Source organism: Lygodium microphyllum, chromosome 1 (assembly GCF_053477565.2).
Source record: "Lygodium microphyllum isolate KBCC chromosome 1, Lygodium_microphyllum_v1.1.10, whole genome shotgun sequence".
In the NCBI taxonomy this organism is placed as follows: domain Eukaryota; kingdom Viridiplantae; phylum Streptophyta; class Polypodiopsida; order Schizaeales; family Lygodiaceae; genus Lygodium; species Lygodium microphyllum.
The window spans coordinates 37067682-37085668 of NC_141135.1; the positions used below are offsets into that span (position 1 = coordinate 37067682).

General features: G+C 44.2%; 1 protein-coding gene across 1 annotated transcript; it reads right to left on the reverse strand.

The window, feature by feature from the left end:
- Positions 1-11472: 11472 nt before the first annotated feature.
- Positions 11473-13934, reverse strand: LOC148041005 (F-box protein At5g39450-like). The gene has a single exon (XM_087675517.1). The coding sequence runs from the start codon at positions 13782-13784 to the stop codon at positions 11709-11711; it is 2076 nt and encodes a 691-aa protein (XP_087531643.1). The 5' UTR covers positions 13785-13934; the 3' UTR covers positions 11473-11708.
- Positions 13935-17987: the final 4053 nt, after the last annotated feature.

Here is a 17987-nt window from a genome sequence, read left to right on the forward strand (position 1 = left end):
GGGTCTAACTTTACTACTTGGTCGAATTTGATGAGACATGTCCTTGATTCACAAAACCTATGGGATCTAGTGCAGGGGTTGGAACCCCAACCCGATCCCGCATTTGTTCCATACGAGGTCGTCCGCTCATGGAAGGCTAGGAATGCCTCCGCTATTGTCGAGCCGATGCAAGGCTTATTGCCAGAGTTTCATTCTTAGCTTCAGCATTTTGACTTAGCATCAGAGTGATGAGCACACTTGACTGACCGCTATGTGGCTCGAGATAGGACCCGTCGTATTAATCTTGACCATGAGCTTCAGCTTTTCAAAATCACTAACCAGGATGACTTAAAAGTCAAGTTGGCTGAGTATCGGCGTCTCCTCATTGAATTCTCCACTATGGGGACTCCCAAGTCCTCTGACGATCAGGTCACATTATTCCTAAATAAACTCCCTAAGAAATACTTCAATTTTGTGGAAGGAATAGTTTCAAAGCCTACCATGCCTACATTCTATGAATTTGAGTGTCAGCTGTTGCGTTACACATGGTTGTTCGATCAATTTCATATGAATTCCTCTTCAGAGGGGGCTCTTCTTGCTCATTCTCAGAAAGGGCAATAAGGGAAGGGAAAACCAAACCAAACCTCCACTCAAAATCAAAATCAAACTCAAAAGCTAAATCAATCTAGGGATTCTCAAGGAAACTCTCAGTCACAACTCAAACCTAGGTGGCAGAATGTACCTAAAAAGAATAGGTATTATCAACATTGTCAAAAGGCTAGCCATTTTGACGACAAGTGTCGATCAAAGGCACGAGGCACAACACCAAAACCTAAGTCGCAGACCCCCGCCCCTCAGTCGGACAACCCCCAACAGGGAAGGCAAGGTGATGGCAAGGGGCAGTTTAAATGTCAGACTCACACTGCCACTGCACAATCATCTCAGTCGACAACGTTCTCAACTCCAAAGGGCTTGTCTGACTGGTCTGCAGAGGCCCATATTGTCTCCATAGAGACATCAGATGCGAGTCCCATCCACACCTGTGAGTTGCCTCCCGATGAGGTTACTGTAAAGGCCCACTTGTCACAGCCGAGCACTTCAGCTCCAGTTTGGATTATGGACAGTGGTGAAGCTACACATCACATGACTCCTATAGAGGACATTTTCTGTACCCGAGCCCCTGCAACCGGGCGGATCCGTATAGAAAACAACTCCTCGGTCAAGATTTAGACTCAAGGTTGCGTCAGTTTTGCCATTGACAAGGGTCCAGATTTGGCTTTGCTAGACAATGTATATCATGTCCCTCAGCTTGGGGTGAACTTGTTATCTGTTCAGCAACTTTGCCGGTTGGGGCGAGCAGTTTTCTTTACAGCAACCACAGTCGAGGTCCTTGACTCTCTGACTGGTTTAGTGATTGCTCGCGGTGAGGCACAGCCTAATGGCCTATACCACATGACACACTTTCTGACCGAGCCGACCACCGAAAGCTCCCTGTTCCATAGCTTCCAGGCCTTAGCCACATCTCGGGAGCCTACGCACAATGAGCGTCTTTGGCATTTTCGCTTAGGGCATCTTGGTTATGACTCACTTTATAAGTTATCACACCGTGAGCTGCTTGAGGGCCTTCCACGCCTGAAGCTAGCTCGAGATGTCTGTAAAGCCTGTCAGCTCGGGAAGCAGCACCATACCCCATTTCCTCACCAGTCTACACATAGAGTTGAGGAGTCTCTTAAATTGATTCACGTTGATCTTTGTGGGCCGACATCCACTGTTGCTTTGAACGGTGCGCTGTACTTCTTTTTGATAGTGGATGATGATTCTCAATACATGTGGATGTACTTCCTCAAGCATAAGCCAGATGCTTTCACATATTTTTTTGCTTGGGTGCTGCTAGCTCATAACCAGACCGGTCGTCGTGTTGGGTGCATGAGGAGTGATAGTAGTGGTGAGTTTATCTCCCACGAGTTTTCCGAGTTTCTACAGAAGCATGGCATTTCTCGCCAACTCACCTCTACCAACTCCCCCTCTCAAAATGGAGTCGTAGAGCGTAGGAACCACACAGTCATGGAAATGGCACACTCTATGTTGTTCGCAGCATAGAGGAACCGCACAGTCATGGAAATGACACACTCTATGCTGTTCGCAGCAGAGCTTCCTGAGCGCCTTTGGGTCGAGGCTGTTAACACTTCAATGTATATCCTCAACCGGTGCCCGACTGCGGCTCTTCCTCAAAAGGCCCCGTATGAGGCATTTTTTGGCTCTTGGCATTTTATTTCCCATTTCAGAGTCTTCGGGTGTCATGCGTATACACACACGCCTGATGACAAGATAGGAAAGCTTACTCCCCGAGCTGATCTCCTTCTTTTTGTGGGATATTTCTCTGAAGCGAAAGCCTATTGTTTGTTTGATCCTCGGGCAAACAAGATGATCATTAGGCAAGATGTCGTCTTTGACGAGAGGGATATTGTGCAGTCTTCTGCACTGGATTCTGATCCGCTTCCTTCTTCCACATCATCAGAGATCGTGCCTACTGAGCCTGGTCTACTTTCCGCTCCTGACATTTCCGCTGTTTCTTCACCTCCCAAGCCCCCTTCGCGAGACCCGTTACCTAGCTGGTACCAGCAGACCATGCGGGATTCGGGGATCCTACCACCGGATTCCACTCCGGAGGGACCTAGAAGATCTACCCGGCTTGCTCCTCAGGCATCATTTGCATCGCTATTTACAGCTGATTACATAGCGCATTCTGAGCCGAATACCTGGCAGGAGGCTCTTCAACACCCTCAATGGCGAGAGGCCATGGAAAGGGAGCTAGAGAGTATTAACCGAAATGAGACTTGGACATTGGTGGATCGTCCGAGCCACAAGAAAGTCATCGGGACAAAGTGGATTTTTCGGACAAAGCTAAAAGCTTATGGGACTTTAGACAAGTACAAGGCTCGCCTTGTAGTGCAAGGGTTTCGACAGAAGCACGGTATTGATTATGAAGAGACCTTTGCCCCTACTGCACGATTGACTTCTTTTCGGTTGCTACTCGTGCTCCCCGCTCACCACGGCTAGCCAATACATCAGATGGATGTCAAGAGTGCCTTCCTAAACGAATACTTGGAGGAGGAAGTCTATGTGGAGCAGCCACCGGGCTTTCCCTCAAGGAACCCTAGGGATACGGTATTTCGCTTGCAAAAAGCTCTTTATGGGCTGAAGCAAGCGCCGCGGTCTTGGTTCCATAGAATGGATGAGTTCTTACAGACTCATGGATACCATTCTACCCCTTATGACCCAAACTTATATGTTCGATCCACTCCAGAGGGGGTTAGCTATATCCTGCTATATATTGATGACTTACTCCTCATAGGTTCAGATTTTGCTGCCATAGCTGAAATTAAGGCTAAGCTTAAAGCTACATTTGAAATGACAGACCTTGGTTTGTTGTCTTATTTTTTGGGGATGGAGGTAGTTCGTTCTGGAGGATTTATTTTTGTGTCACAGCAGAAGTACGCACTTCAGCTTGTGGAACAGTACACTTCGGATCAGACACGGCCAGTGGCTATGCCTATTGATCCTACTGTCCACTTGTCGAAGGATATCCTAGGACAGCCCTTCGATGCACACACCTATCGTTCTGTTGTAGGGAAACTTCTTTGGTTAATTCACACTAGGCCAGATTTAGCTTACTCAGTTCGCATACCCAGTCAATATTTCACAGCACCTAGGAGGTCACATTGGATTTCATGTCTTCGTGTGTTGCGTTATTTGCAGTGTACTTTTTCTTATGGCTTGACATATGGTTCTGATTTATGTTTGCACAGGTACACTGATTTTGATTGGGCAGGAGATCCTAACACCCGGCGTTCCCATGGCGGCTACCTCTTTACCTTGGGCACGGCTCCCATTTCTTGGTCCAACCATAAGCAAGAGACGGTGGCGGCTTCCACGGCCGAGGCTGAGTACCCAGCTCTCTTTGATGGCACCACCGAGGCCATCTATCCGAGGAGTTTACTGGCGGCGATTCATTTTCCATGTGACTCTCCCACAGTTGTCTACTACGACAACCAAAGTGCCATTGCCCTTGCGGGCAATCCGATCATCACACCACGGACACGGCATGTGGGAGTCCACTTTCACTTTTCCAGAGAGCAGGTTGAGCTAGGCACTATTTGCCTAGAGTTTGTGCCTTCATCAGATAATTTTGCAGATATCTCGACCAAAGCGGTCAACTGATTGGTTCTTCAGTACCTGCTACCCAGGATTGGCTTGGGTACACCCTCCCCTACTTCTTCAGCTTGACGGGAAGAGGATGCTTCCCTCTTGCTTTTCCTTCCAGTTTGAGAGGGGGCGGCTCCTACTCTTGATCGTGACAGTGATGATGCTTACAGTTTTTTAGACATTACATTCACTTATTCTTGTGTATTGTATTATGGGCATTTGTAACTTCATCCGCACTATCAAGATGACCTGATTGTAAAAGGGCATTTAGACAAGTGAACACTTCCCCTGTGAGGGCACTGTCTCAGTGGCACCGTTGCATAGCATATTGCATGAGCATGACATCTTGCATCTCCCTTTGCATTACCCTATGCATTGGCATTATGTTCATGTCAACATGCATCTGTGCACATTTATCCCTTTTCGGTCTTTTGGAGTAGTCGACTCTAAGATCCACCATATTCGTAGCATAACACATGGCAGTTCTCCTAAACGCAGTTTCCCTACCCTTGCTTGCTTTGCTTGTCTTGCTAAGCCCACCATTTTTTTTGCCTCTCACATATTCAACACATGATTGGCACATACACTCACTTTTATCATCCTTAGGCACTTATCCTCGTTAATGCGAGGGATTGGCTTGCTAGTTTTGTGAATAACTTGGGTTTAAAACTCTCTTTATCTTTTTCTATCTGTCATTAATCGGCCGCTACCCCTATATTACTTATGTATTTTCAAAACACTTTTCAAAAAAAAAAAAAACAAAACAAAACAAAACAAACAAGTCCATTGTTGATTCCATCCGCCTTTGTAGGCCTTGGTAGGCCCTTGGGCAGCCGACGAGCACCCTTGGTCCGATGCCCTGACCTCTCTGGGGTGATCACTTGGGCTTCCTTGGTAAGATATCCATCACCTCTATAGTCTTGGTAAGCCACTGGGCAACCGACGTGCACCTTTTGTCCGATGCCTTAGCTGCTTTGGGATGGGACGCCTTGGGGTAAATCAAAATTTAGGCTGGCCTACTTTTCCCACCCTATTTTGGATCTGAGAGGGGATGTTGTGCTAATAAATGCACTTAGCCACTTAAACAGCCCCAAAACATGCTTATTTTAGGCTTATTTTAGCCAAAACCCTAAAACAAGGAGCGGATCGAGAAAGTTAAGTGGGAGAGGATCTAGAACCCTAATTTTCTATAAATTGGCAGCTAGCCCTCCACTCTTTCACAATCTCATTTTTGCAAGTTTCAGGTGTTACCAGCTTGCTGCCCACACCCGGTCACGGAGAACATCTCAGCCCTTGCTGTCCATCATTGTTCCCTACAATCTGGCGCCTATTTCCAGCCCTCCACATACTGATTACTATTGTTTCTGCCTGGCAACTGACTGTTGTTCATCTGCACTGCTGTCGTACAACCTGCCACGCTAGCAAACTGCTGCATTTGCAAGCTCCAGCTGCTACCCTGACAGTTTTCTCTCACCTGCCTGCAGTCACTGCAGTCTTTCTCTCTCCTGCAGGCTGTCCTGCCTGCGTTTTCAGTGTTTCTCTCTCCTGCAGGCTCCGTTTTTAGTCTTTCTCTCTCATGTAGGCTGTCCTGCCTGCGTTTTCAGTATTTCTCTCTCCTGCAAGTTTCTTTTTTATTCTTTCTCTCTCCTGCAGGCTCCGTTTTTAGTATTTCTCTCTCCTCACTGTTGTCTGCATCAGATCCAGCTTCTCACTGCTGCATTTGCTGATGTTCAACATCCGGAAGCTGCCTTGCTGCGATTCGGGATCCATTCGGAGTATGACACACTCTCTAGCTCATTACCCCTGCCCTGATCCTAGATATACAGGAGTTCGAGATTCAATATTCATTCACTGCATAGTGTGTTTGCTGCATGAGCATCGTATTATTAGTAGTCATATCATTTCATTTATTCACTACATTCATTGTCTCTGAGTTACTCTAACCCTAACCCTAACTGTGTTCTTTTTACCAGTCTGTGCTTTGTCGTATGGTTTCTGTTTATGTTTCTGTGTTAGCGTATTTTTCTTTGCAATAACAACTATCAAACTCATCAATTTTTTGCTCGTCTACATCAGAGATATGCTTGGGAAAATATTGTGCCCTTAAAGGATGGCCAAGGTGATATGGTGACTGATCCTACCTCCATTATTCGAATGACTCTTGACTTTTATAGGTCCTTGTTGGATCCGCAAGAGATTCTTTCCAATGTTGTTCTCTCTGCTCGATGCGACCTAGTTAGTAATCAGGTCAAACCAAAATGGGTGAATTTAATGGAGGCTGATATTTTGGAAGATGAAGTGGAAGAAGTGATGTCTCACTTGCCTCAAAGGAAAAGTCCAGGCTAGGATGGGCTTCCTAATGAGTTGTTTTCAGCCCATGTGCAACTGCTTAAGGACCCATTAACTCGCCTGTGTCAGCAGGTGTGGAACTCTGGTATGACGCCTTCAGATTGGAAGATTGATGTCATCAAGTTGTTGCCCAAGGTTCCCTCTCCAACCTCTTTGAAACAATGGAAACCCATTTCAGTTATGGGATCATTATATAAAATCTTCTCCAAAATTATTGCCAACAAATTGCAGAAAGTATTTCCACACCTCATTCATCCATGTCAATATGGTTTCATTAAAGGTTGGAATATAATGCACAACATTTTGAATGTCCAACTCGGAATTGATTATGCCAAAGCTTCTAGCCAGCAGGTTGTTATGCTTCAACTGGATATTGAGAAGGCATTTGATAATGTTAGTTGGTCATTTTTGCGGCAATTAAAGTCTACAATGGGTTTTGGGCCCCGTATGATTTCTCTAGTTGATACCATCAGTCAGGGTGTTGTGGCTCATATTGATCTTAATGGAGGGATTATGGAGGAAATTGCCTTATCTCGGTCTCTTCGGCAAGGCTACTGTCCTCTCAACCCGTTGCTATTTGCTTTGGTAACTCACCCCATGCTCTCATTATTGGATAAGTTGGCAGCTCAAGGTGAGATAGTTGGCTTAACTCTTCCCTACGGTGACCAGCTTGTGGGTATTTGGCAGATGATTCTTTTATGTTCCTTAAGGCAGATCACACTAATGTTAATCGAGCAATGGTAGCCTGGAATCTTTTTGCTTTGGCATCGGGTCTTCACATTAATACTCAGAAATCTACCCTTCTCTCCTGTACGGAGAATGATCTGCAGGCTTGGCTGGAATGGAATTGTGATCTCAAGGGGCAATATAACCAAACACTTGGGATATCCTATTGGTGTGGAGGTTGCTCCCCATGCCTTGCTGGATTGGATAGCCTCCCGAATTCATGATAGGTTTATGTACTGGAAATCTCAGAGTTGGCCTCTACATGTCAGACTAAAAGTGGCTCAATGCATTATAATCAGTATGATTTCGTTCTTTTTGCCCTTGCTTCGTTGGACTAAGAAGTCCCTTTTGGATTTGTCCAACCTATCAAATTTATGCTGTGGAAAAAGAAAGGTAATCATTTGGGTCAGGTATGGATCTCCTAGCGCATGTGACTACTCCAAAAAGGATGGGGGATGCAACTTTATTGGATGTTAATTTGCATACGGCCACTTTAAGAAATCCCTTTTGCAGAGTCTATGCATTCAGTGTCATCCTTGGTCAGATATTGCTAAATTCTTCATCGAAAATTCTAGCATCTCTCATGGTAGCACGGTTATTCATGCTTCCTGGTGGCATGCGCTTAATTCTACAAGGCCTATTAAGGTCTCCCAGTCTTTTCTCCTTTCTCATTTGATTGCTTCCTGGCAAGAGATGCTTCATTTTGCAGTTTGCCGTCCTACAGATATTCATGAGGAGGAAAATTTGCTGCAAGGAGAAGTACTGGCTTTCTCAAGGTGGTTGGATTGGCCACAAAAAGATTTGCAGTGAGACAAGTTTAATCGGATGGCTAGGTTGGGGTTGAAGACAGTCCGTGATGGTGTTATTCCTGGGCAGCCCCGTCTTTGTTCTTTCAGGCGTATTCGTCAATACTTTAGGGTGCCTCGTGGATATAGTGGCATTTGGTCGCCCGTACAAGACAGTCTTCAGGGGTTCCCTCCTTTGCCTGCGTTACAGCCATTGGATCCATGGCGTGATTGGATGTTTGTGCTTCCTAATGATTTTGAGAAAAGGTCAGCCAATCAGATATATCATCAAATATTGGAAGCTAAGAGATGGGTCACAGGGAAAGTTAATAAGTTATGGCACCTTAGGGATAGCAAAAAGAAGTGGCGGTTAAGATTTATCCAGCTTTGGAAGTCTAAGGTTCCATATCAGGGTAACATGTTCATGTGGAGGCTGCTCAATGGGGGTCTTCCAACGGGAGAAGTGCTCTGTGCCCGAAAAATCTCTGCAGGTCGTTGCGTTTACTACACTATATGTAATGAGACATTGCTTTACCTCTTTGTCTCTTGCCCTGTTGCGCGATAGATCTAGAATTTCATTTCTCGAGTGTGGTCCTCGGTAACTCAGCACCGCATACCAGTTCCTTCGTGGATTATGGGAAATATGTCCTCTATGCCTTCTTTGCATTCAAATTATTCCTACCTATTCTATTTCCTTAGATGGACAGCCCTATGGCATATATGGCGTACTCGCAATGCCTTTATTTTTGATTCGGCATCAAGCATCCATGGGCATGTGGCCCGTGTGCGTGGATTAGTGTTATGGCAAATCTCTTCTATGATGTCAGCTGACCTGGTTCTTCCGGATATTGCTGCTCCCTGGCTGGTGATTGTTTGCTCTACTCCAATTGTTCCTTCTGTGTGATTTATTAGTAATGTTCATGTAATAGGTTGTTCTGAGAGCTTGCAGGCCTCATGTAAATATTTCCGGTGAGAGAGAGTTTTGTCTGTTAGCTCTATATTGACCTGATGGTCTATTGTAAATATTTAATACAATTATCTTCATGGACAAAGCAAATGCTGCCAGTGGTGCCGAAGAAGGCATCTAGGACTGGAATGAAACAAAAGCTAGACAACTCCCAAAGGTGGCATCTCGAGCCTGAGGAGACAAGGGTGGGCTAAGATGTAGCTCATGAGGAGTCATGGGTTGGCAATAGCCTCTATCTCTCGGTCGAGCGGACTGCAGAGCCAAAGGGGTGGAAGGAGTCAAACAGCCACTATCTCTTGAAGGAGTAGACTGTTGAGGAGACTATACCCAATAGCTACTGCCTCTTGGTGCAGTGGACTACCAAACCACGGGCCGTGGAAGCCACTGGATCTGAAAATATCTGGAAGAAACCTCCGTAGCACATTGCGGTGGTCTCCAAGAGGGCTTAACGCCTTGTGGGGTCTTAGAGTCTCCTTTTGCTCTCACAAGGGCTCAATGTGCATCATGTGCATCTTATTGCCTTGAGCATAAAAATCCAATAGCCAATACAAAACAATCTCTGTGGCCCAAAAGGGTGAGGTGGCACAAGGCGTGCGGAGAGGTAGACGCGTATACTCCGGTAGGATAGGGAGAAAAGGTCAATGACGACAATCTTCGGTGGTATGACCGTTCTTACCGCAAAAGGAGCACCCACTTGTTTGTCCTTCTATCTATGGAGAAGCCATAGCACCAGTATGTCAAAACTATAAAGGGAGGGTAGGACAGAGAAGTTAATGGCATCCCCACGATAGCACAACGGAAAATAAAATTTCTGGAATCTGAGTGTTGCCTTGAGCATATACAAATTCTGTTTATTGCAGTGCAGCCTCAGCCTACATCAAATTCACCTTCTTCAACTATCATCCAACCTCCTACTGCTGCGTGTTACCAGCTGCACACTCCTTCAGGCGGTTCTTTTGCTGCATTTACCAGTTCCAGCCCCTGAGACTGGCACATTTTGGTTTCCAGCCTGCTGCCCTTCCACTTTCTGCATCATCTCAGAGGGTGGTGTTTCTCTCAAGCGATGATCTCTTTTTTTTTTCCTCCTCAGAATTAGGTGTAAAGAACCTAAGGGGGGTCATACAACCTTCTAACTGGGCTAATGTAAACCTTTAAGGGGGGAGTTCACACACCTTCCGAAAGCTTGATCCACCAAGGGCAAGAGGAGGGAGATTATGAGATATCATTGAATGGTTTCAAAGTGTGTTCTTGCAGTTTTTGCCCTAAGAATCCTAAAGGGGGTTTTCATGCTCGCATGACTAATATTATTCAAGAATCATATTGTCCATTTTCAGCTGACAATATTGATTTCATTGATTCAAGAACAAGTTCAAGTTGACAATGGTTTGCTTATGAAAAAATGCACACTTGTGTACTAATGAAAAAATCCACAAAAAAACATTAAGATTTTTTCACCAAAAATTAAAAATCAGGATTGCAGTCATGGCAGAAAATTTGGGTGACGCTCCATAGTCACCTGGCCAATATGCTAGAAACCTTCCTCATAGCATGAGGGCAGCTTTCAATAGCTTAAGATAACTCTTTATTTACAGAAACCATCAGGCAATCAGAATCCTTACAGTTGAACTTAGCAGATGCTATTTTTAGTGCCCGCATACATGGCAATGACTCAATCATTATAAACTTGAATTAGTATCGCAGGCTTTTGTAATACAAGGCCATAGGTGAACTTAGTTGATGCTATTTTTAGTGCCCACTTGCATGGCAATGACTCCATTACAAACCTGAATTAGTATGGCAGGCTTTTGTAATACAAGGCCCAATGCTACAAATCACTCTGTACATTGTTCCTACAATTAGAATAGTATTCAGCAGAGCACCATCTCCTAACCCAAAATATTGCATCACCACAGATAGGCAGCCTTGTCACTTGACAAGGACAAGTGCAACAAACAAGCTCCTACTTTAAGCCCTCCCTCACGATTTATGATCACCTTCACAACCATCTACCTGACGATCTACCAGAGCACAATAGCCAGAAGGCTAGCAGTCAGACCAGCCAATGAAGAAGATGAAACAGTCACATCACATTGCTACAGTTAGTGCCAAATAGTATCAATCAAGCCCTGACCAGCATGATAAATTAAATCAGTGATAAGCAACAGTAAGAAAGTGGTGCCATTTGGCCACAATGCCGAAAACTTTTAGTCCTCTCAGTTCCAATCAAAGAGTTCCCAACTTTCTGCATTGCTGTTTGTCTATAAGCTTTCCATTTTTTAAGATAGGATTTAAAGACCCGGCCTAAAATGTATGAATCCAGTACTATGTCCAGACAAAAAGCTTGTACAATTGACTCAATTCACTCATTCTACAGGCCAAAACACCAAATTTGCTACTGCAAACTGGCCAGTAACCTGAGACTAATTCTTAATAGTTAAACTTATCCAGACAAATAAACAAAGCAACATGCATTACACCTCTAAAAAAGTCATTGTCATTGATTTGGCAGCATAAGATCCAAAAGATGAAAATGGTCATATTACAGCATCTACATTGCATACTTCTTAAGCAGAGTGCCTCTTCGAGAAGTGAAAGACTGCCTTTTTGAGATTCAAAGACTTCTGCCCACATTAGAGGCACAAATCATGTTAAATTGAAATAGAAAAGAGAGTAATCGATCACATAGAGATCTTTTGTCATACAGGAGGAACTTCAATGGCTTTGGCCCTCGTGCCAAAGCCACAAAATCCGGCAAATACATTGGAAAGGGACTTTATAAGATATGCATAGTTAGCGATGGGAGCCAAAGCAGCCACTCTTTCCCCATTCTCCAACAAAGCTTGAAGATTCAATCTTTGCAAAGTCAAGACATTTTGAGATTCCCGCCATACAAAAGCCAACAGGCCTGCACGTTCAACAAACAGATCTCCAGGTTTTGTGCTAGGATAACGAAACCCGTAACCATTAGCTATGCCTTCTCCCTGGTAAGCTCGGACAATATCAACGGGGGCTCCATTTCTATCAGAGTGCCAGGGAAATTCTTGCGACGAAGGTTCATCAACATTGGCAGTGAACATGGGTGAGCCATTTGGGTGTAAAACATAGTGGGTACCCTCCAGAATCTTTGTTGCGATTAAGAGACGCCCCTGCTCTGTCTCGTCATAGGACAATAGCAAGAAGTACAATGCTTTTCCTGGCTTATCTTCAGTTGGTTTGCCTGGTGGCCATCCAAAAGTGCCACCCCACAACCCAGCATGTTCTCTTCCAATCTCTGGCTTCTGTTCTGGCATTTTATAAAGCGCAAACCTGTTATCGGGCATGAGAGGCCATGCACGATACATTTTTAGCTCCCAATGTCGAGCATGCAAGCGGAGAGCAACAGTATCACCTTGCTTCACAAACTGTTGCAACAGGAGGATCCTTTTCAGGCCAGAATTTCCATCACCCTCAGAAGACTTTCCTGCATCTTCAGATTTAGCCATGCCAATGATCTGTTTCATTTTCTCCCTTATTATCTTTGCTAGACGTTGCTTTCGAGGGGGGTTAGAAGGAGATGCCCCATTGCTGAGTGTGTCACAGCTAACCATGTCTGATGAACCGAGAATTCTTCCTTTGTTAGGTTCCCCATCAGCATTTGACTTCAGCATTAGCATGCTGCTAGTGTACTCGGATGGACTGCACATTTTATCCAAAAGATATCCTGAATTGATCCCATTAAAATGAGTAACTGTGGGAGGTCGCCTCCCATTTGGATCACCGTGACTGTACATGCGGATCAAAAGAGACCTCCTTTCAGATAAGGAGCAAACCTCTTTCTGAAGCTCCTCTCTTAAGAAAGATAGATCCATGTCAGACCTGATGCGACTCCTCATTTGAGGAAACAAAGGCTCTGCTGCAAGTGGGGGAATCTTCAGTTTCACATGTCGGGCAACAGCATCAAGCATTTTCCTCCTGTCAGCAAAATGTAACCGATGAAATGGAACTGGACCATCTTCTGGAGATGCTTTTAATTTGTTAAGCTTTGCACCTGGTCGCCCTAGTTTCCGGACATCCTCCATAGACAAAGAGGAATCACCATTATCGATTTCAGCAAGGAAGGCAGGGCTGGCATGTGAATTGGAGCTTCCAGGACGGCACCGAGGCTCGGCCTCCAGTAAGAGAACATTGCAATCCTCTTTTGCGCCATCAAAGCAGCCAGGATAACAGCAGTCCCTGTCATTCTCCCTCCCATGTAGAAAGAAGGCCAGAGAGCCATCAGGCTTTCCAATGATTTCGAACACCGGTGCCCAAAGCAGACCGGTGTCCAGGCCCTTGGGTCCTAGCTCCTGGGGTATAATCCTGCAACCCACAACGGAGACAAATCCCCATGTGACATACACAAGGTTGCCCAATTCGGGATTCTGATGTACCCAAATGCCCAGAAGGGGCCTCACTGATTGGATGAAGCGGTAGATGGCGCGGTAGGAAGGGATGGCATCCCACCAGGACTGGAGGTCGATGGCAGCGTTGTCGAGGGCTCGCCGGCACTGAGCCCACCATAGCTTATCTGATGAGCAAAGGGAGAGAAGCTTCTTGCACGTGAGTCCCAGGTTGCAGAGGTCCCTGGGCGCGAGAGAGGCAGACAATTGGGCCAGCACATCGTCTGGCAGATCTTGAAGGAAGCAGGAGGAGCAACGGTCTTCATCATCCGATGCACAGAGGACAGGGTCTTCGGTCTCTGCCTGAGGCACATGGCCATTCATTCTGCGTGCGGCATGTTCTGGAGAGCCCATCTCGACAGAGGACCACTACGACCAATGGTTCCACATGAGAAAAATGAGCCTGATTAACGCGGCATTTGGCGCAATTTTCTTAACAGTAGTACTCGCCTACTGAAAAATCTAAAAGAAGGGAAAGGGAAAGAGAAGACCAGAAAAACCGCCGTTCTACCTACACCAAGTCGCCCACCTCACTTCCCCCCCCTTATAGGTACGCTACCTACACCAACCTATGATTGGGTCTAACCTAGACCAAGTTCCTTCCCATTGACAGCAACTTCACATAACCATGCATTTCCCCAAGTCTGAATCTTCTACTTGTCCTTCACATGTGGAGCCTCATCACACATAAATCACCGGTGCTAATATTTATTTTTCCATTCTAGAAAGTACAAAATTTGACCCTCTTCATTTTTCCATTGCTACTCCCAAAATATGGGAAGTACTTCAACCTACCATTGCTGCTCCCAGAATATGGGAAGTAGTTCGACCTACTATCTTCAACGAAACATTGGACCATCATCAACAAGTAAGCGGCTGGTTGGAGTGAGATCTCAAAAGCATTGCTCCATAGTCAAACACTAAAGATAGGTCATGATGTTAATATCAATGGCTGCTTGTTCCACCCTCGAAGATATAAGGTCATGTGGCATTGCTTTATGTGTCAATTTAGATTAGGGGGACAAATGCATTACAGTTATGATTTGAATAAGGTTTGGATTCAAATTTGTCCAAATGATTGGTGATGTACTGGTTATGTGGTTTAGATGAGGGGGACAAATGCATTGTAGTTGTGATTTGAATAAGGTTGGATTCAAATTTGTCCAAAAGATGGTGATCTACTAGTTATGTGTGTGATCCATCTTGTCAATAAGATTGGAATTAAACTCATCTAAACTATGGACTTCCATATGCGATATACTAATGTTGGTGCTTTCAAACGCAATGGACTCTCTAGAGGTGGAGGAATATTGATAGTGTCTTGGAAAGACCTATGTCTTGGAAAGACATATGGTGGAGGAATATTGATAGTGTCTTACAAAGACCTATGTGGGAGGACTGGAAGACCATTAGTTCAAACCCCACGTCTTGCAATTTCTGCAAGATGCTTAACTCAAGCAAGGGGGACACATGGTCGCTTTTTTTAAATGCTCGCAAATGCTATTGTGAAACATCTGCTCTAGATACATTAGCCCCTCAACTTGGAACAAGTCTAAAACCAAACCAATCAAGATGAATATTCAAGATGCATGCAAGATATTGAGTGATTTGTTGGTCTATATAACATATCCGGGGTTGTGCTAACAATACTACTAACACCCTCTCTTAGATTATGGGTAATCTAATACAATACAATGATACAATGATAATGACTCATCATAGTCCATACAACATAGAACCACCAGAGTCGGACCATGGATATCCAAGTAGTGGGTGATCAAGCCACCACCAAGGTGCCTTGAAGAGAACCTGATATTGATGTCAATCATACTAGCTCCTCAAAATAGAGAAGAACCATAGCATATCTCTATGTTTATCATCCACGTCTCACCATAGCATATAAGACCATCCTATAAAAAATGCCTCTCAACATATGTGACCATGGATTCCCCACTCGCCTTTGGCCAACAAACTACCAAAGTGTCCCCTTATGTGAGCACAAGACTAGGAGCCAATCCTACTCTTTGTCAAATAATAGCCCATCATGAACCTGGAGTGCAACCCTGACTCCATGATTTGAACCTACCAATGCATTAGGGATGTCCCTCTCAAGAACATGCGGACCAATATAACTATATAGATGAGGCTCAACTGCCCCATTGCACCACCCTCTCAGACTCCCTCTCTAGGACTAGACAGTCATAAGGGACGACCGCATCACCGACACTAGAAAGAAGCAGAGGAAGGAGCTAGCAAGCCCTTCCTTGGATCTGAAGAAGCGGATCCCTTCTGCACCTTGGACTTCTTCGTGGCAAGAGGATCAGAGTTGATGTTTGAGGAAGAGGATGACTCGCTGGAGGAGTCCATATCCCACTTCTTCTTCTCCTCCTACTCCTTGCGTGAGGTTGTTTGCTAACTCCTTGCAATCCTTCCATAAGTGGCCCTTCTTACCACAATGATAACACCAGGCCTTAGACTTCTTCTTCATATCACCCCTCTTTGAAGATGTAAAGGCCTCACTAGAATCTCCATAATGAGATAGAAGCTTCCCTTGTAAATGCAAAGATGCCTTATTCTCAAGTAGCATCAAGGACATGTGTGTGAAACTCATAGGTGTAGATGATGCATGCGCCCTCAAAGCATTTGCCACTCCATCAAACTCCAAGGGGAGCTTATAGAGTACCATTCCCACAAAATATGCCTCAGGAAGGGCAAATTGCATGTGTCTAATGCAGAGAAAAAATGATTGAATGATGTCCTTCAACTCAAACTTCATCTACTGAAGCTAGCCATAAAGGGTCATTGCATGCATGGATGGAAAACGCTTGTATAACATCTGAAGCTTCAAACATACTTTCGAAGATGTCTTGTAGGAGGTAACCATCGGCAAAATTTCTTTAGAAATACATCAAAGAAGAGCAAAATAGGCACATGCATCATTCGTATCCCATATGTAAGCACAACTTCTTCATGGTTGACCTCATCTCAAAATCATCAAGGATTGGAAATGGACAAGGAGGATGTGAAATAGCTCCACAAAGAATGTACCATAACTGCTTTTGCACAAACCAAGCTTTCATGATGACACTCCATGTGAGATAGTTGGGTCCATGTAACTTATCATTTGTAGAAGTACATGGAGGAGCCATCTAGAGAGGATAAGAAGAGAAGATAGCCAGCCAAACATCACAAATTGCACAAAAATAGAGTTCAAATGTAGTATTCCACGCTAATCATAAAAAATTGAATATAGAAAATTAAAAATAGCCAACAAATAGAGTTAGATATCAACAGATGTTGTCGTCTACCTCAAAGAGCAGTGAATGCTGAAAACACAGCAAGAATATTCAAAAACTAAAAAAGAATGACTATAGGGATCAAAGTACAAGTTATTATATAGGCATTTAATGTGAAAACATAGGCAACAACAAGTCAATGGGCAATAGGGAGCATCACCAAATCAGCAAGGGAATAGATGGCCTGTAATAAGCAAAAATACTAGTAATAGGAACCTAGATCTTGCAATCTGATACCATGTCATAAGTGGTGTAGCGATGGAAGCATAAACAAGGACTGAAATAAACTACTGAACACAAGATAGAAGAGAAAGAAAACAAAAGACCATGCAAAAAAAGAGAACCCGGAGATGTACTCAAGAAATGGAATCCATATACCACAATCGTGTACAATAGTGAGTCACTATTTGTGTGGGCATCGGCACCGAATCCTCTCTCCAACGAGAAGTCCACTTGAGGAATTATAATGACTGAAGAGGAGGAGGAGCCCTACAATAAATATGCATGAAATAGGCCTAACATAGTAGCTGGTTAGACAATATTAAATGTTGGTTGAGTGGCATAAAATGTCACAAATACCACAAATAAATCGCTACAATAATGCCTAGAATAATGATGATGTACCTAGCCTTGAGTGACATGCATGCATAGATGCACACATGAGCTAACAATACTACTAATAGTCTCATGAGAGGCCTAAGACTTTGGTCAAGGTATAGCACACCCAAGGTTATGATTGGTAAGGGCTTAAGGTATATTTCTCAAGGAGGGGGATTAGGGATTTTGCAAGAGGCTAACTTTTTTCGAGGGTGGTTGGGATGCATGTGAGTGAGTGAGAGTTGCATAAACATTAGACAAAAGAAGAAGAGCAATATTGCATAAACATTAGACAAAAGAAGAAGAGCAATATTGCAATAAGACTTGCATAAGACCTTGAGCATCAAACTTTATTTCCACACAAAGTTGTGAGAATTTTTTAACAAACAGGAGTATAATACATCAAGTGAATAAAGTATAAAATATAACATTGCTTGTAGAGGAGGGAAGGTGCATATTACTTACAAATTAAATAGGAATAACCAATAGTTTATCCTACATTGTGCAAGATTTTAGACATGTTCACGTGCTGTAATAATATAATTTCTTCATAAGCTTTGAGGGTAATTGGAGAGTTGGGGATTACGCAAATGCTATGTTGAGAACTTACTTGCCTCCCTTTTATAGTATGAGGCAATTCAAATAAGGCATTAGGGGAGATTTG